The 21,006-nt window shown below is 41.0% G+C and overlaps 2 protein-coding genes across 6 annotated transcripts in view; both read right to left on the bottom strand.

Annotated features, from left to right (window-relative positions):
- The window catches only part of LOC127638174 (neuronal acetylcholine receptor subunit alpha-7), a 320,680-nt gene that overhangs the window by 96,524 nt on the left and 203,150 nt on the right, over positions 1-21,006 (bottom strand). The window lies entirely within an intron of this gene.
- The window catches only part of znf609a (zinc finger protein 609a), a 134,603-nt gene that overhangs the window by 4,935 nt on the left and 108,662 nt on the right, over positions 1-21,006 (bottom strand). For all 4 annotated transcript variants that reach the window (XM_052119573.1, XM_052119574.1, XM_052119575.1 and 1 more), the window contains 3 exons: positions 19,229-19,451; positions 4,579-4,666; positions 119-2,450 (listed from right to left, as the gene is read on the bottom strand). In XM_052119573.1, coding sequence (XP_051975533.1) covers positions 119-2,450; positions 4,579-4,666; positions 19,229-19,451 — 2,643 coding nt within the window. The remainder of the gene's footprint in view (positions 1-118; positions 2,451-4,578; positions 4,667-19,228; positions 19,452-21,006) is intronic.

Below are 21,006 nucleotides of genomic sequence, written 5' to 3'. Positions count from 1 at the left end.
GTTTCGATTTCTCAAGAGAGCTATAAAGGTTACAATTGTAATGAAAAACTTTAGCCCCTACAACTGGATTTGCAAAAGTAAAGTTCAAGTAATGCCTGACGCATCTTAAGTTCCATACCTGTCTATACATGTACATGGCCTGCTCCATAGCTGACCTTCCAGACTCGAGGCCTGGTTTTTGCTCATCCTTTCCATGATATCCTGCTTCACTCAGCTTCATTTTTAAACCATCACCCTGCTGGGTCTGCCCCTTACCATCTTCCACTTTGGGGATAATGACAGACTTGCCTGGCTCTGTGAGATCTTTGGGTTTGCCCTGTGGGGAGGGCTTGCCCAAGTCTGAGAGGCTTGCAGCCTTAGACAAGGTAGGGGGAACTGAAGCTTTCTGCTTCCACTCTTCAGGCTTCATAAAGGTTTCCCTGTCCTTCTGAGCAGCCTCCGATTTCTTCTCTGCGGCACGATGCTGCTCAGCTGCTTGTCGCTGCCGGTCCTCACACTGTTGCCTGTAAGCAGGGTTTGTGCTCATTAGGTGGTTATGGTAGGCCTGATTTGGGGAATAGCCATAGGGAGGTACATAGGCATACTGGTTGTAATAAAGGGGCTGCATGAACATGCTAGAACGCTGCTGAATGACTGAAGGCAGCTGTTGTTGCGGAGATGATGCACATATGTCTGGCTTTCGATCTTCAGGTGGTTCTGATTTGGCCTTGTCGTTCCCTGGTTCTGGGTCTTCTTCTTTTTTCACCTTTACTGCACCATCTTGCAACAACGTGGCAGTGTTAGAGAGTCCCGGACTGGGGTTTGGGTTAACATAATTTGGCGAGTAGTACGCTTCATAACCTGGGTAATAAGAGGAGTCTTTGTTTGGTGGTTGGGATGGAAAAAGGGATTTCTTAGCACCTTCTCGAACAGCCTGATCCTCAGACTTGACCTTTACACCCTCCACTTTGCCCTCACCATCCTCCCCTGCATCAGATATGTCAGAGTATGCTGGGCTGCTGGTCTTCACAGAAGAGTTGTCTGCCCCATTTTGGGTAACCACATGAAGTGGAGTGAGAGGTTGTGCTATTCCACCACTTTCTATTCGGCTAGCTACACCAATGGATGGACTCGGAGAATTGTCCGAAAAGCTGTAGATTTTGTCCGCCTCTGCTTTCATGCTGGCTAGCCGACTCTGCTGAGGGTCTGTGGAACCATTTAACAGCCCCTCACTCTTGCTACCTTGGTCTGAGCTCTCAGAATATGGGCTCTTGCCTTCTTCAGGTTTCCCTCCTTTACCAGGGGCTTTGGGACTGTCCCCTTCCTTACCACCCTCTTTATTTTTCTTATCTTTCTTCTTCTTATCCTTAGTGCCACTCAAGGCTGGGTTCATTGAGGGGTCTCCCATTACTGCAGGTTTGGGTTGAATGGTTTTTAGTTGGGGGCTCTTGCTTATGGACTGGACCACAGAGCCCATACTAGAGGAGGAGCCAGAATTAGGAGCAGCAAAGCCAGCTGTGGGTAAGCTATACAACTGCTGTGTTGGTAAGGAGGGAACAAGGGGCCTTGTTGACTTCATTCCCTTCTGAGTAAGCTTGTCTGTCTTAGAACCACTTGCAGACTTCTTGGCTTTATCCAAGCCTTTCTTATCATCAATGCCATCATTGCTCGTTTCATCTGTAAGACATGGGCCATCTTCACAGCCATCCATGGGCACACCAGATTCTTGATCAGCCTCCAGTTTCTTCTTGCCAGGCTGCTTGGAGCTGAACTTGCCTGATGACGGTGATGAGCTCTGGACATCAAATCCTCTGCCTTTAGGGGTGATTGACCGTGCAGTAGAGGCACAGCACTTCTGGGAAATGGATGCACCATTGCAACTGCCTGGATCTGGGTGCAAAGTGGAGTCTTCACCATATTCACTATCTCCATCTATGTCTAGCTTGATGTCATCATCATTGTGAGCACGAGCCTGGTGATACTTCAAGCCATTAATGTGCTTGTACTTCTTGTTGCAGTTGGGATGGGGGCAGTCAATGAGTATTGGTGAGGTGCAGTTGCGGTCCAAAGAAGGGGGCAAGGGTTCTGCTTTGATGTTGGAGAGGGGAAGAATAGGGTAAGGTATTACACTGTTTGAATTGGTGCACACACGTTTGCTCCCCTTAGTGTCCTCTGAACTGGAGTTGGGCTCCATGTCTGAGGCAGGCTTGTTCTTGCGTTTGTTAGCAGATGATGGACTAGCCTTTACTTCCTCTGTATTACTGTTTGGTGGGGTGCGACGTTCAGAGGAATTGTGACTGCCCCGTCGCCCCTTACTGTTAGACGCAGCTCGAGTCTTGCAGTTGTTGCTGCCTTTATTATCAGAAGAGTTGCTGTTCTCATTGACTGGTGTGTTACTATTGGGCCTCATTCTCTTACCCCGCCCACGGCCATTCCTCATCTCCAAGTCACTTGTGGGTGACTCACAAAACCTGGAGAAAGTAGCAAAAAAGTGTGTTAAGTTAAAAAAAAAGACCTTTTCCAAAGGTAGATTAGATTCAGAATCATCAATCAGCATGACTCATAAATAAATGCCTTCCATTTTCCACTTAAACTCTCAATTATCTGCATACCACAAAGGGTGCAAACAGTGCTGCAGATTTTCTTTCAGATGAGAGATGGTTTCTTCTAAATCATGCATCGTCATTTGGATGCCATAAGTGCCTCTCCAGTGGGCCCTGGAATACCAGCAACGTGCTGTGTTTGTATCCTCTCGTTATCCATGATCTCGACAGCAATGCTTGTTCTGATGAATGGCACACAGTAGCACTCTGCTGCAGGACTAAGCCAGGGTGACCTGGCTGCTGATTAGATGTAGTGTGATAACATCCAACAGATAAAGCACAGGCTCAGAGGCAAGAGCAACCAGCGTGTTTAATCAAAGCACAGGTATAAAATCGTATTAAAACAAAAGTAGTTATGGAAGATACCTCAGTGCCTTTCATTCCACGTAATGTACAGTAGTCTGAGAGTTGAGATTTCAAAGGACCGGCAGAACGACAGGACCTACATTTACATTTATGCATTTGGCAGACGCTTTTATCCAAAGCGACTTGCAGTGCATTTAATACAGGGACAATCCCCCCCGGAGCAACCTGGAGTTAAGTGTCTTACTCAAGGACACAATGGTGGTGACTGTGGGGATCGAACCAGCAACCTTCTGATTAACAGTTATGTGATTTAGCCCACCTGTAGTGGTGGTGGTGGTGACTTAAAAGTATGCATTAGCCTGTGATATTTTGTGATATTTTTCACATGGGAGAAACTGTCAGGGAGTAATGTGCTTTTAAACTACTCAAGTCCTTGACACCTAAATGAATAAAGTACTTGAGTTTTTGATGCGCAACAGACAGACAGTGTCTTGTTGCAAGAATGCACTGATCAAGTTAAAAGTAATTAAACTTTCAAAAACATGTCAAGACCACCACAAGTGTGAAAACCTTTTAATCCTCCCCAAATGCCAAACTCCGTTATATTCTGTCACCTTCTTACCAATCAGCTCACAAAGCACCACCCAAAACATTGCAAAAAAATTGCACAATATGTGGCTCCATTTGGCACTGGTCTTTGATTGGTGTGAAAAGTAAAAAAAAAATAAAAATAAAAGTCAAATTAATGTTTTCCTAATCGATTATCACTTGTTACTTAGGAGTTCTCGAGGACTTTTGCCCATCTCTAGTGTACAATCTGTCAAAGAGAGATAAACAGTCTGATAGAGGATGCAAAGGTGATGGAAAAAAGTACAAAAAAAAAAAAAAAAAAAAAACAGGCATTACATTTGCATTCACCTCTATTGCTTTAAAAGAAGCTGAAAGAAGCTCTGACTGGAACGTACAGGTAAATATACAGAAGAACTGCTTCTTTATGAATGCACTTTATTGGCGCTCTCCCCAATGGCTAATGCGGTGTTCGTAATGATTTCCTGCAGCCAGCAGATAAAGTGCACAATGAAAATACAGCCTTTTCTGGAGCAGCCTGATTAGAAAATCAGACGCTGCCTTCTGAGGCCAAGTCCCTTAAAAGTACATAGCATTATGTACAGAAAATTAGTTGTACCATATAGTGCTGGTATCTGACCTTGAGCAGGACATAGCTTGTAAAAATGTGATCGAGTGCCTGTTCGGTCAAAGGCATTTGCAAGGTTAAAAAATATGTTATTGAGTCAGTTTTTGACCTTAACATACTACCATAACTTTATACCATAATAGCCAAAATGTTAGGGTCAGGCAGGGAGATCATGGCACTAGGACCCAGTAGAATCAAGGCTGAGATACTGGTTCATAACAGACTACTGCTGCTGCTTTGGATCAATAGAAGAGGAGAAGAAAAGAAGGGGGGAAAAATCAATTTCTCCATGATGTTGCATTTCAAAAGGTGGGTGTCTTTAATTACTGCAATGGCAGCACACAAAAGCACAAAGGAAATGATGAGAGGATTGGCAAAAAGTGTGCTGTTCTCTCTCACACTTTTCCTATTTTACAGTAAATTGAAATGATTTTCCCTTACAGTACAAAACCTAACTTTGGATTCACCATTTTAAATATCTTAAGACTGTCTTACCGTGGGGGTGCCCAGTCATGTCGAGTACAGTCTAAAAGCGTGCCCACATAGGTTTTATTCCTCCAGGTAACATTTACAACCAGCATACCTGCAGGACAGAAAGAAAACACAGGAAATAAGGCATCATTATCTGAAGCAGTATTTATTACATGGGTTATTGACCTATTGAAGGATGTCTGAGATGATAATAATGATATTTAAAAAATCGAGTTTAAGTTTGTAGACACGTAATACCCATGTTTGTTAGATATATATATATATATATCTTTCAAAAAGCAACACAAAAACAAACATTTATAGCATTTTCTACAGTGATTTAATGACATAATGTCAAGTGGTGTAAACATCAGTTTAAATGTATTAAATGCATTTCCTTGCACTTTGAATACACCTTGATCTTAATCATTCAAATCAAACATATTGTTTCAAGGTAAACCAATTTCAGGAAGTTTTCTCAGGGTTACTCCATTTGAAAATATGTCAAAATATGTGATCTGAATATATATATATATATATATTTTAAATGACACATTCATGGGGGTCTAAAGGCGTCCTCTCAGTTTCTGCCACATTACACAAGAATGATATTGGTTGCATGACCTGGCTTTCATTTTGTGGATATTAATAATATACTGTATATTAAAATGAAATTGTTTCACTGCAAATGGTTAAAGGGTAACTAAACCCCTGCTCAGAGTCTGACTCCACCCACTAGCAATATTTGAGCACCTGAGACCCGTAATGACGGATTAATTGACAGCTGCTGTCAGACTCTAAAATGGAGAGTGACTCAAACTGCGGTTTTAACTCCCGCATCGCGATCGGCATCCGACGATGCTAGAGAAGCAGCCGCGCAAGGGAGAATGGGGCCAGTGTCTAGCTCGTACCAAGGGCGTGGTGAGCTGGAACCTGCTTACGTCAGCTCTCACCGCTTACGTCACAAACTACCGCAAACAGCCAATAGGAAAATTCAACTGCAGTAGCCACCGTTCAACCTGAAGAGGGCAGCACTCAGACGTTTTTACACCATATATTGTAGAATTAAAACACTTTATACACAAATGTCAAAAAAATTACTTGAATCAATGACCAGTACTAATAAAGCCCCATTCTTACAGATCATTAACTAAAAAAAGTTGGTTTAGGGTTTAGTTACCCTTTAATAATAAAAAGACTATCCTGCACTACTCATGCCAACATTTATATTGTCAAGAAATGTAGCTTTTTTTTTTTTTTTTTTAATATATATATATATATATATAACTAGGGTAACACCACAGATGTTAAGCCCCAGAAAAACAAATATAAAAATTACTTTGAACTCAGAAATTGAAAACAATGCTCACCATAGCAGAGGTATACTCGAGTAATAGTTTTGTGTGAACTGCATATAACATTCTTAAATATGCTAGACATGTAAGCGCTAGCTGTTGTCCACACGAGTATCTATTTTCAGAGTTTTATGGCAAAAAAGATAAACGAGTCCAATGTACCTGTGCTAACAAGCACTCGAGATATGATTTTACATTCCACAGCACAGATGTCCAAATCTGGACTCGGAGCCCATTTCTCCATTAACACCGAACACCTCTTGTATAAAAACAACAGGAACAGCGGGGTGCACAAAAAGCTATTAGCATGCAGTGGAAAGTAAGGAAAGAAGGGGGTTGGGGGAAACTCAGCCCGTGTCCTCCATCTGACATTGCTGAAGAAAGCAAGGACTCGTTTTGGAATGGGATCAGCTAAAGTACATAAAGGTATGGTGCCTAGATCTGTCAACATCAATTTTAGCTTCCTGCAGTTTGTGTACCATCTATCTGTCACTTAGCACAACAAAACCCCTAGACATGGAGAGATGCCACAGTGCCAGAGTGTGACAGGAAATTAGCCTGCACTTATTCAGACTTCTCTGTTCACACCAGGTGGCAGCAGCTACCATTTTTCAGAACAGAGTCTCAGGAAATGTCATCTCCCGGTCTATGGTACACACCAACCAATTCCACTCAACACACGACAATCATGCAATTGACCTTTCCATATTCTCAACAAGTATTCTACGGGGCTTTTGAGGGCAGTCCCTGGTTTCTCTCATTGTGACAAAGCACAAGAGAGATAGAGATCTGTTTGATTTCAAGCAGCAAGGCGCTATTCGCAATGGGGCATCAATTCCCTGCTTCTAAAACAGCTTATCAAGAGGTGCCAGGAAATACAAATTTCACACCAGAGTCAACGGCAAAGGGAGACAAAACCCCTCCAAGTGTTTAGTTCTGCCTTTCACGCCATGTTTCCTTGACAACTGGCAACTGCGCTCATTCCATCTCTATGACACAAGTGGGGAAATTAAGCAGAGTACTCAAATCATGTCTCTGAATGGGAAACGTCGATAATTGGCCTTTTGTACAAGATGGAAAGAAATACCACTACATCTGCTAACAGTTAGCATGACATCAGCTGTAGTTGGAAAGGCAATCGTTACCACTGAAATTGGACACAGGACCACTGACGGGACAAGGTGAAAAGGAAAGTTAACCAACCTGCTAATTCCAATGTCGTGCACCAAAACGTATAATGGCACGCACACATGGGCTTAATTTCCAAACCCAGCCTTCATTAAAACACACACTTCAAACAATCAAGTACAGTACGGGCTGCACTACCATAGAGTATTAAGACACAGGTGTACTACTTGACAAAAGGAAAACACTGGAACGTGCAAAGAATGTTTGTGTAACATGCCTTCCATGCCAGTGACCTCTACATGTCAGCAAAGTCTCTTAGCGAAACCTGAACCCTGGTCTTCAGTTTTGAAGCGACATTTACACCCTTGCACTGGAGACCCTACTGCAGCTCACAGCAGGCTACTTAAAGTTTTATAAGCCAAGAGAGAGACAAGCCACCCGCTTCACGCTCCCTGCTGTATAACTGCAGGTGTGGCTCTACACATTCTCCCGTATGGCTCATATTTCCACAGTAGGTGGAGACTTGACCTGCTCAGACCGGCAGCCTCTTGATGTTTACCTAACACAAACAATCTCAAGGCTAGGTTATACTTTGTGCGTGCGGACAGTCGAGCGCTCAGCATTTCAAAGTGTAATCTTTTCACTGCTAGCCCATATGGACACATGCACACTACAACTACTTTGTGATGCTTTTTAGCACAGTCAAGAAATGGTGCATGCTGATGATGCGCAAAGATGCGGATATACCGCGCGTACTGTGCTAATGCTGAAATTTGCGAGACATACAAGCACAGCAAAAAACAAAGTATACTTTGGGCTTTAGGCTTGAGCACAACACCAGCAGTGTTAATTTCATCAATGAAATTACTGACGAAAATGTTTGTTGAAGGAGGGTTTTTGATTTTGTCAACGATAACAAAAGACAAGACGAGCAAAAATGCATCATTTGGCGATCATGACAAAATGAAAGAAAATTCCGTTCTGTAACTTCGGTTGAAGAAAGTGACGATAAAAAGTATTGCAAGATATTAACAAAATATTTAACACAGTTTAAAATAAATAATTTTATCAAATAATCCAGTCATAGTATATTGGGGATTTTCCAGTACAAATAACTTTACTAACGGGTTAATTATCAAACTCAAACACATCCTATATATGTGAGATTAATCAGCTATATCCACAACATAAACGTACCATTACAAACTTACACTTGCACAGACAATGAAGCGAATGAACAGATGAACTTGGACTAAGTTACACGCTAGGTTGTCAATGCGTAACTTGCATCGTGAATACCGCTAAACATAACGCAATATACTAAACTGTCGAAACGTGAGGAATTCACAAATTAGTTACTTCTAAAAAGTAGCTAATATGCTATTAATTCAGGAGCTCAAGTTTTCAGGACTGATCTCTCATGCCACAGGGCGGCTGTGGCTCAGGTGGTAGAGCGGGTCGGCTGCTAATCGTAGGGTTGGTGGTTCGATTCCCGGCCCACACGACTCCACATGCCGAAGTGTCCTTGGGCAAGACACTGAACCCCAAGTTGTTCCCAATGGCAGGCTAGCACCTTACATGCCATTTTGTACAAATGTAAAATTTCAATGAATATGGCATAAATTTAAAGGACATTTTCATCAAAAGATAAAAAGATAAGACTAAAATAACATTTAAAAAAACACTGAAAATTAACACCAAACACCAGGAAAATGAAGACTGCATTCCAACAGAGCTGCATTACGTTCTAGTCTTAAAACAACAATCCCTCACTTCACAAAGCACAAGCACACTACAGCCTTAACAGTAAACAGCCCTCCACACCCCAGGTATTCATTCATCTGTAATTAGTCACAGATAACCTGACAATCATGTTAGCATTCTCACAGGTTTGGTCTCAGGCAGATTAAGACAGTGCTGCTAATTGTGGAGATTAAGGCAAACGAGGCGCTGAGAACAGGGGGTTGGAGGGCTTCTGAAACTGCTATGAACAATGAGATGTAAAAAACCCCAACCTTGTTTCCATCTGCTCATGAAGCAGACGTTTATTCACTCCTGAAAGCCGCCAAATCATAAACCAAGCTGCAACTCTCTGGGGAAGGGAGCCTCAGGCAGTTGGTTCCACTTATCTGCTGAATTCTTTCAATGTTACACATTTCCCTCTCTATGCCAGTAAACCAAATGCAATTCTGCAAATGGTTATCCATAGATCGACAAACTAGAAAAACGATGTCTTGCAACAGACCATCTTTTTACTAACCACTTATTCCTTTATCAAGACAAGCTGCGCCAATGGAGTGCTACATTAGACGGTTTGAAAGGATCAAATCTGACAAGTTCAGTGCAGCCATCGACAAGTTAAAACGGCATGTCATTGTTTGTTGATTTTGCAAGAGCTTGCCCAAACTTTCACCGTGTACCTCTTAATCTGGTGAAATTTCACAAGAGAAAGAATCATTACAAATCTGTGGATCACGGAAAAAAACCATGTCCGCAAACAAGCCGAAAGCACTCTGACTAAGACTTGCTTAGCAAAGCCCTATTTTGAGAACGGTTCATTGTGCTAGCTTTGGACATTTTCCCTCCCAACTCGATGTGCTGGGCTTTCAATGGCTGTTTTGCATACCTCTGGGCTGCCATGTTTCCAAGAGAAGCAAATTGGTGTGCCAGACACAAGTCCAAACTAAGACTGTAGCCTCACTTTCTGAGCTAAGAGAAGAGCTCACCGTCTCAGTGAGTTAGGAAACTGACACTAAAGAGAAGTGAATGATTGAAGATAAGTCGAGAGCGTGCTTTTCTGCTTGTTTAAGTGTTTTATGTGTTTGCATTATGCGAAACCGTGAAGGGGAAGAGATAGCTTAAAAAATACTGGATGTTGATGTACAGAAAAAATAAGCTTTATGCCACACCTCAAGAATCCCAGGGTAAAATGGTATAAAAAAGGCAGAACCTTTCTTGAAGACAAAAACAAACATGTTCTAAAACCCCCAAGTCATGATTTTGCAGCTTCTGCAAATTCAGCCCAATTGAGGGTAGTCTCTAGCTTTAAGCCCAAAGTATGCTGCAGCTACAGTTTCAAATTAGCTTCTCCAACACGGTTATTGAATAAGTAAACATGGAATACTGGAAGTCTGATCCCAACGCCCCCCCCCCCCTTCCGCCCAAAGAGCAGTGCACTTGTCATCTCATATCCCATTTCCACCCAGCAACCCTTGCCTCCAAGCAATAAAGGGGTCACCGCTATTGCTACGGGTCCCCGTTAGTTTAAGCTTCCCCCAATTGGCCAATCAAAGAGTATCCTATTGACAACAAAGAACTGACAAGCCCAAACGGAGGAGGGGAAAAGCCCAGGGGCCCTCACCACCTGGGTCACCAGTCTAATTTTTCCTCTGAAGAGTTTCATTAATAGACAAGCATGGCCCCCGTAATCTTGCCCTCTGTCCCGCTGGTGGGGGTCAAGGCTGCAAGGCCCCCAGCAATGACCCCACACCTCCTTTCCTATTCTCTTTTAACTAGTCTTTTTCCACAGTCCCTTTTTGCCAGATGACGGTCAAATGTAGAGAAATAGGGTAGACAAGGGCATCTATGTGATGAGGTGAGACAAAGGCAAACTAACAAGTCACTCACAAGAGCAGGAATAGGGGTTCAAGAGTGGAGTGGTGGTGGCGTAGTGGCTAAAGCACAGGACTGTTAATCAGAAGGTCGCTGGTTCGAACCCCATGGCCACCACCATTGTGTCCTTGAGCAAGACACTTAACTCCAGGTTGTTCCGGTGGGATTGTCCCTGTAAGTCGCTTTGGATAAAAGCGTCTGCCAAATGCATAAAAGTAAATGTAAGAGTGTTTCAGAAGTTATTGTGTCTGACTAAATTGGGATTAGCCCCGTTTTTAGGACACTGGTGAGATGGGATTGCTTATGGAAACGCAAACCTAAAAAAAGGCAGAGATAAGAACTAACATTTATTTAAAAAACCCACAAACCTGTACACATATCTACTCAAGTCTGCTTTATGCACAAGACTAGAGCAGGAACAATACGAGGTTCACAAGAACCATCCACAAAAGCACTGAGGATTGAATCGGTTGTCAAAGACTTTATTTTGTATTTTTTAATGAAGTTGTGATCGTTGTTCACTCGGGTGGCTACCTCGACTAAGTCACATGACCGAGGTGAGCAGGTCTCTTGAGAGCGGGGTGGGGAGAGCACATGGAGGGTCCATCTTTTGTAACATCCACACTAGTGATTTAGCACAGCTGAGTAACTTGCGCTCAGCGGAGTGGTGAGAATGCTCCCTTCCCCCCAGCTATACACTTTCTGCACTTCCCAGCAAGCTTCCCTGAGGACGACGAAGGGTTGCCAAGTGGCATTTATAAATGAGAGGTATGGTATCCCGAGAAGTTGAACAGTACACAACAGGGATTCCTGCATCACTTATCGTTGCTACCGCATCTAGAGGGGCAATGCAATGGATTTATATTTTGAACAGAGCAGTGAGCTTAACTTTTTTGTGGTAATCATCATTATGCCACAAACTGTCTATTTATACGACAACGTGTAGTTAAAGATACACATAGATGGAGCTCCTCTGCTGCAAAACACACACAACACAGCGTCCCATTTAAAGCCGGATGATACAAGTAATGACTTTCTGTTCACAGGCGATAATCACTACTGAAGAAAGTTCTGAGAAAGTAATTTAAAGTCCATTCGTGGCTACCATGCCTTCACTGGTTTTGGATTTGCAGTTTGCAAAAGCCAGAAGGGAAATGCGAGCCTGCCACTGGATCCCTGCCGCGGAATGCTAGGGCCGCTAGCGGAGTAGGAGAACGACTTTGATGGAAGGGAGGAAAAGGGATAGATGATAGAGATGAAAGGGGAAGTCCGGAACAAAACCAAAAGCAAGGCTGAGTTGAAGCTTGACCACAAGCTGAGCAAAAAACAGACAGAGCAGATCTGGCATTCTGTAAGTGCTTGGCACGGCTTGGTCGGTCTGACTGACAGAAAGAAGAAAGAGAGACTTAGAAAAGGGATGAATACTGCACTCTCTGGGGCAAACATGACAGCCCAACAGGGCTCTTTGTGCGCTTCCCAGACTGTGTTGCCTGAGACGACATCCACATGTCAAGTGTCTGTCTTCATTACATTCCTTCAGAAAAGGGGGCAATAGCCTCAACAATAGACTTATGTGCTGGGTTTTGACAACTCTATGATGTTAGAGGGGTGGAATTATGCCACTTAACATTTAAGACACATCAGAGGACCTAGTCACGACCAAGCAAACAACCTAGAAATATTGAAAATGGTCTGGCGACCTTCCTCAAAGCTCATCTCCTATGCCAGAATTGTAAAGCCAATTTCCGTTCAAGGGCTACGTTCCAAACCCAAGCTTTTCCTTTATTATTTTAAAGACAGACAACAGGTTTGTGGTCAAGGCTCATTGCAAAACCAGAACATCATGCTTTCAAAAAGTTACACAGCAATGATGAATGTTGCTGACAACATACAATAAAAGTGACTGTTCTGGAACCCTCTTTAAGATGTCATTAGCACATTGGAAAAGGAAAGAGGTTTGCCATCCAACAAAGGAACATTTTTGGCTCAGTTTCACCAAAGCACCCATTAGTGTCATGCCAGCCCACCACATGGGAGTTTTTATTCTGGGGAAGGAAATTCAGGAGCCAAAAACCACTGGAAGACTTGAGCCGTGACATTTCATTGTCAGCAGGTGGGACCGGCAAGAGACAAGACTCCTGGATCAAGACCCCTGGGGTCAGCGTGTATTGGTGTAGAATGGCGCGAGTTGCTATGCTGCTCTTACAAAATGTCACTTTCACTGAGCATCTTGCTTCATCTTATTCCCTCTCTTTTCTTAAGTGTTTGTCTTTTAGATTTACCACCAAAATGTATATATAGAAGCACATGCAATACATGCACAGAATGGCACTTTCTGCAGATGCACTGAATAAGCAAAGATGTGAAGGATGTTAGCATTTTGTGCCCCATGTCCTTGGTTGCATTGTTAGAGCTGTGATTAATGTGTTCTGTTCAAAGGTGATTTATTTAAAGACAAACAGGAATGAGAAACGCATGACACCAGAATAATGGTGATCAGGAGCATGCAGAGAGGAAAATTCTGCATCATCAATAGTGATTTAGTTCTGCGATTGAGGTCTGCGTTCATATCAGCAGCGAACCGTAGTTCATGTGAACTGTACCCCAGACCACCTTTTCTTTTTCTCCCAATTTGGAATGCCCAATTCCCAATACTTAGTAGGTCCTTGTGGTGGCACGATTACCCACCTCAATCCAGGTGGCGGAGGATGAGTCTCAGTCGCCTTCGCTTCTGAGGCCGTCAATCCGCGCATCTTATGTGACTCGTTGTGCATGACACCGCGGAGACTCACAGCATGTGGAAGCTCGTGCTACTCTCAGATATACAAATTTCCATGTGCCGCATTGAGAGCGAGAACCACTAATCGCGACCATGAGGAGGTTACCTCATGTGACAAAACCCTCCCTAGCAACCGGGCCAATTTGGTTGCTTTGGAGACCTGGCTGGAGTCACTCAGCACACCCTGGATTCGAACTCACGACTCCAGGTGTGATAGTCAGCGTCAATACTCGCTGAGATCTGATCAGTTTGATTGACATGGATGCATGCACGGTCACTTGCTCAGTGAAATTTAACAGACTCGCTTGTGGCAAATACAAACACTTTTGCAAATTGGAAATACGCGCCCATTTTGTATTTCTAACATTAATGCATTATAAAACAAAGTCATTCGCTGGAGAGAAACAACTAAATTATTTGAAGTATAATCAAGTCGATTATTTTCATTAGCAATTATCAATTTTATCGATTCGTTGTTGCCCAAAATGCATCTTAATATCAGATGTACTGAAAAACAAGATCAAAATATAGTATTTTCTGATTTTCCTCTTCCCAGACCCTCGCTTTAGTCGCCCTTATGTTGATAAGCTGTCACGGTGTTGGAAGAGGGTTTGGGTTGCCGGGTCAGGAGCACATCCCTCTCCTCCCTCGCTCCTCACGCTGACAGCTCAGGAGGAGGCCGCTCTTTGATCCGCACAGATCTCTATAAAAACTGAAGTCCCAAAAGTTCAGCATTTGGTAGTCAAATTTCACAGAGAAAAGGTTGTTCTGCCTTTAGGTGCAAATGAACATGACTTTGGTTAAGAAGAATGCAACGATTTGGAGGAGAATCACTTAACAAATCTGCAGGAATAATTCACGCACCAGTGATGCAGAAAAACTAGCCAGCTGCGCGAGTTTACTTGTGCGATTCATTTTGATGATTAACTAATAACAAAAGCTGTATTTACACTGCAAGTAGCACAGTTTCATCTTTCTTTTGTAGCATTTGTCTTTCCATACAGCTTATAACTTATAACTAAAAACAGTTACATGCACAATACACTTATAACTGATAAAAAACCATCTCATTTTAAAAACTGAATAACACAAGAATAACGGTTTTGACATAATGGTTTTTATGTCAAAACTAGGCGTGCACCTAGTAGAACATAGGCTGATACTAAGGGCCAGGTCTCCTAAGCAACCAGATTGGCCCGGTTGCTAGGAAGGGATGAGTCACATGGGGTAACCTCCTCGTGGTCGCTATAATGTGGTTCGCTCTCGGTGGGGCGTGTGGTGAGTTGTGCGTGGATGCCGCAGAGAATAGCATGAAGCCTCCACACATGCTACGTCTCCACGGTAACGCGCTCAACAAGTCACGTGATAAGATGCGCGGATTGACGGTCTCAGACGTGGAGGCAACTGAGATTCGTCCTCCGCCACCCGGATTGAGGCGAGTCACTACACCACCACGAGGACTTAGAGCGCATTGGGAATTGGCTGTTACAAATTGGGGAGGAAAAGGGAGAAAATCAAATAAAGAAGACAAAAAAAAAAAAAGTATATTTGGGACAAAGTCATGCATCCACAGCGCCAACTAAGGCGTCGAGTTGTAACGGCAAGATTTAGGCGAGCGAAGAAGTTTAACTTGCTGTCCACGGAAGGCAAAGGCACAACGAAAAATCAAATTGCAATGTTCTAGTAGTGTTTTTACTAGTCTAATATTTAAAGCTGAACGAGTACTCGATTAATCGATTATTCGTGCACATGCCTACCACAACTCTTTAAGCTCTAAAGGTGTTTTTATGGATTTCCTGTTTCAGTGGAATACCCAAAATTAAAGGCTTATAACTCGACAAATAAAACAAACAACAACGTTTGGTTTCATTGTAAAGATAACTTAAATATTTTCACATTTTGTAATGATATAGATTATGATAAATTCTGAGATTCTTAGCCTAACAAACTGCTAAAAAACCACACACACACACACACACACACACACACACACACACACACACACACACACACACACACACACACACACACAAAACAACTTAAGTTGAAAATTGTGTTGATACGACAAAGCAATCAAAAGTTATAACATTACAAATATAATTGATCATAGTGTCCAAAAACATCTCCACACAAATAAAAGATAATAATTGTACATAAGAACTAATTACACATGCAAACACAACAATGACTAAAGGTTTGCATAGCATGCAGACATGATTTTACTCATGAGATTTCACAGAATGACTTTCATTCTGTGCCATTTGAGTCATCATTGAATCTGTGTGGTGTATTTGGCGCCATCTCCTGGTGGTCATATGTAACTTGTGTGTGTTCTTTTGCCTGTTATCTCGATTTAAACATGCAAAAAGGCTTTTTCAATGTGTGCAGGAATGCACTAATATATCGGCCACTGACATTTATCGACCTATTTTTATTATTTTTTTTGCCATATTTCAACCATCTGCATAGCAGTCAGTTAGGGTTAGAGTAAATGATGACATTTACATTTGTGCATTTGGCAGACGCTTTTATCCAAAGTGACTTACAGGGCACTTATTACAGGGACAATCCCCCGGAGCAACCTGGAGTTAAGTGTCTTACTCAAGGACACAATGGTGGTGACTGTGGGGATCAAACCAGCAACCTTCTGATTACATAAGGTTATGATGCGCGAATGTTCAATTGTTGGTGAATAATCAGCGTGAGATTGTACATGCAAGCACACTTATTCGTTCCCAAGCTCGCCAAGTGACTTCATAAACACCATGCGAGTTTTATTTATGATATAGCGGATGAGATGGACTAAGCGCCTAGAAGCCATCCATTACATCATTCTCCACAGAGCACAGAAAGCCTCCAAGCATCCGAACAGACATATCTAACAGCTCTGTAGCCTCAAACTTTATTTATTGCTCACATCTCTCTGGAGGCACTTTCAGACTGTCCTCTAGCTTGTTTTTTTAGCATTTGTCAAATAGAGGTTGCAGTGCCACAAGAGCTCAAGGGCAGAGACATCACTTACACCGAATCATCACAACTAGAGACAGAGCTACGTTCCAATTCACAGGGTCCCTACATAGTGTTCACTGTTTGATGTGGCATGTTAGCGGCGCGAGATGTGGTACAGCGCACCGTCACTAATGGAGCTAATGGAACCTGTGGGTGAACGTTAAAGTGCTCGACGCAAAACGCCTTTTGACCTTGCCTGTTATTTTCAGTCACAGTGATTCGGCATTATCTGAACAACACAATCGGGGGAAGCAGCGTGTTCATATAACAGACATCAGATCCTGACTGGCTTGTGTTACAATATCCAGTACTGTTAGCTCAGGTTTATTCGCCCATAAATGGACTCTAGTCTATAAAATATGAAAATAAAACTTCCCCAGAGGGGTGAAAAGACAAATAGCTCACATGTGATGAAATAGTGGTGTGTGTGAAGAGCCTTTTAACAAATATCAGAATAAAAACACTGGATATTTGTTTATGTATCGTTCAAATAAACACAAATGGCTAATAGCTACAGTGAGCCACTCCTGACGCTTGGATCGAAGCTGTTTGGCAGAGATACATATGACTGCCGACCCCCTAGAGGTCCTGGATGAAAAACATCCATTTTATGGGAGAAAAAGGATGGTGCAATGAGGCTAACAGCAACATTACTGTCAATCACCATAAGCTTTTACTGCAAGACAGCCACTAAACACCTGAAGCCAAGCTGAAATTAGTGTACAGGGAGCAACATGCATTTGTCAACATAAAACAAATACTGTATAAGAGTTGTCTCTCTAGTGTGCACTTCTCTAGATGGATAACAAGTGCAAACCAGCAGCTGCATATCTTCAGAGCAAAACAACTCGCCCATTCACTTCCATTGTAAGTGCCTCACTCATGAGTGGAAATTATTTTATGATGCAAGAAATGCTGTCGATTGAACTAGAAAGACTCCATTAAAATGCCAAGATTGATCTTTAACTCCATGCACAACCCTAGAATGGGAGTAAATCACGTGCATATGCCACCAAATTTCCCTCTACATGATTACAAATGTCAAGATACCATATTTATTGATGAATATATGGAATTTGTACATTTTTATAAAGTTAAAATGTAACCAAAAACTATTCTATTCTAAAAATGTTTTTTTTTTTTTTCAAAGTACTATCCTTAGAAATAATAAATAATCCTTAGAATAATAATAGGGCCTTCGCAATTTCAGTGCTTGCACCCCAATAATAATAATAATAATAATAATAATAATAATAACAATAAATAATACTTAGAATAATAATAGGGCCTTTGCAATTTCAGTACTTGCACCCCAATAATAATAATAATAATAATAATAATAATAACAATAAATAATACTTAGAATAATAATAGGGCCTTTGCAATTTCAGTACTTGCACCCCAATAATAATAAGAATAATAATAATAACAATAAATAATCCTTAGAATAATAATAGGGCTTTTGCAATTTCAGTACTTGCACCCCAATAATAATAATAATAATAATAACAATAAATAATCCTTAGAATAATAATAGGGCCTTCACAATTTCAGTACTTGCACCCCAATAATAATAATAATAATAATAATAACAATAAATAATCCTTAGAATAATAATAGGGCTTTTGCAATTTCAGTACTTGCACCTCAATAATAATAATAATAATAATAATAATAATAATAACAATAAATAATCCTTAGAATAATAATAGGGCCTTCACAATTTCAGTACTTGCACCCCAATAATAATAATAATAATAATAACAATAAATAATACTTAGAATAATAATAGGGCCTTCACAATTTCAGTACTTGCACCCCAATAATAATAATAATAATAATAATAACAATAAATAATCCTTAGAATAATAATAGGGCTTTCGCAATTTCAGTACTTGCACCTCATAATAATAATAATAATAGTAATAATAATAATAACAATAAATAATCCTTAGAATAATAATAGGGCTTTTGCAATTTCAGTACTTGCACCCCAATAATAATAATAATAATAATAATAATAATAATAATAATAATAACAATAAATAATCCTTAGAATAATAATAGGGCCTTCACATTTTCAGTACTTGCACCCCAATAATAATAATAATAATAATAATAACAATAAATAATACTTAGAATAATAATAGGGCCTTCACAATTTCAGTACTTGCACCCCAATAATAATAAGAATAATAATAATAACAATAAATAATCCTTAGAATAATAATAGGGCCTTCACAATTTCAGTACTTGCACCCCAATAATAATAATAATAATAATAATAATAATAATAATAACAATAAATAATCCTTAGAATAATAATAGGGCCTTCACAATTTCAGTACTTGCACCCCAATAATAATAATAATAATAACAATAACAATAAATAATCCTTAGAATAATAATAGGGCCTTCGCATTTTCAGTACTTGGGGCCCAAAAAATGCGATTTTTTTGTTGTTGTTGTTGCTGTTGCTCTTTTTTCCTCCAAACAATCCAGGTGAATTTTTTACTAACATTCTGCCAATCATCTCCTTTTATGTTCCACAGAAGAAAGAAAAGTTATACAGAACATGAGTGGGGAGCAAAAACATAAACATTTTCGGGTGAACTAGCCCGTCACTTTAATGACCAACCGATCCATTGGTTAAACCCTCAATCATGCCACACCATAAATGTAACCGCCTGCGTACCAACAAAACTTTTAATTTGGCCTGAGATTAATTAAATATTAAATAAAACAGCGATAAGATGTAATAAAACGACGTCTAATTGTCTCCGGCTCTTACCGTCCTCCGTCTCCTGCCAGACTATGCCCTCCAGGTTGACACTGGTTCCGGGTTCACAGGGTCCCAGACATTCGGGTTCAGTGGCGAGAGCCACATCAGAAGTGTTGACGGCCACAGAGCGTGTGCGAACCATGATCTGCTCACACGAGGAGATGTCGCTGTTTCCGACAGGTGCGAGGAGGTGGAGGGGTGGTGGTGCCGGCGTAGACACCGGAGACTCCATCTGCAGATTTCAGAAAATATTCAGTCAGCAAATGAAATCATCATCACGAGAAGTCATTATCAAAGCCACGCTTGGGGGACTCCCACATCTAGAAGGATTTCATAGCATTACATTTGCATGGTGACGATATACAGCTCCAAATGTGAGACGCCCAAACGACTCGCTCTGTGAAACCTTCGTCTTTGCCAAGTACATTTAAGCACTCAAAATGTTTCTCGTTTACGACACATTACAACAAACTTCAGAGCGCCTGAAGAGCATCAGAGAAGGTGTGGTTGCGTTGCAATTACGTTGAAGAAAAAAGAAAGCTAAAAAAGTCGACTCATTTAGACATGACATTTTTGGCTAGTGCCGATACTTATTTGAACAAAATACCCATAGGCCGATACGATACAAATTAACACTTTTTACACTCATCTTTGCAGTAGTACCAGTGTCATCATAAATGATAATAAGAGAGTGTAAATGGTGCATATTATGGCCGTGTATAGCATGTTAGCGCCATGAATTCAAAATGCAAACACGACAAATTAAACAAATTACTCTATATACGTTTATTACTTCTTTTACTGACCTCATGTGAATTCTACTCATAGAATAAGGCCTAAAGTCATTAACACATTTTAATGTGACATTAGTTACATCCTCATATTTAAATGCACTTCTAAACGCCTCCTACAGGGGCGTGGCCTGTGTCTGAATGTTCGCAAACCGTATACCGTTGCTCGAACTTCTTTTTACCCCCTGAACGAATACTGAAGAAGAACAAATCCGGAAGTATATCGAGGAGATGAGGGATTAGTAATCGCGCAAGGCCATATTACCATTTCAATCTTAATTCAATCAATCATGCAGCATTAATGGAAATCATATACCGATATCTCAAATGTGACAATTAGCATTTCTGGATTATGCACGAGTTTTTACGACGTGTATAACTAATAAACATGTTTTTCATATCTGTGTTTTCATGCTTATAAAAGATATTCCAATGGCTTTAATTTGGACAAATACTGACAGGTGCATCACTATTTAATAATATTAATTTCAAATATATTAGGCAATACGGTGATTGTAAACAGACAGATTGGCTCAACATTAAACCTCCAAGTTCAGAAATAGCAATTATAAAACTAGCATAGGTGAAATATCTGCATATAACACAAACAGTCTTTGGCATACTTAACCTTAATGCCAATAACTGTTAGCGTTCTCTGATTATTACTCATAACCAACAACACTTAGAGTAAAGATTTATAATTAGCTGTGGGGTATTAACTGCCACAGCTGTTCTGCCCCACTGACACGGAGGCCATTTGATTTCACAAATGTTGCTGCAAATTCAGCACCTAATGCATGAGCCAATTTGATAATCTAATTATGGGCTTTGGTTGAATTGCAATAAGCTTTTTGCTGGGTGTCAAATAATTAAATCCAGAGCTGAGATAAATGTGCCATCAACGGCAATTTCGTGTTCAATATGGACCTTAAACTACAGCATATTAATTACTCCATTCCTCGGTTGACATGTGGGTTGGTGTTCTCGGCTTCTTTT

The sequence above is a fragment of the Xyrauchen texanus genome, chromosome 46, assembly GCF_025860055.1.
Source record: "Xyrauchen texanus isolate HMW12.3.18 chromosome 46, RBS_HiC_50CHRs, whole genome shotgun sequence".
Classification (NCBI taxonomy): domain Eukaryota; kingdom Metazoa; phylum Chordata; class Actinopteri; order Cypriniformes; family Catostomidae; genus Xyrauchen; species Xyrauchen texanus.
The sequence above is the reverse complement of the archived record's forward strand: the minus strand, read 5'-3'. Positions and strand labels throughout refer to the sequence as shown.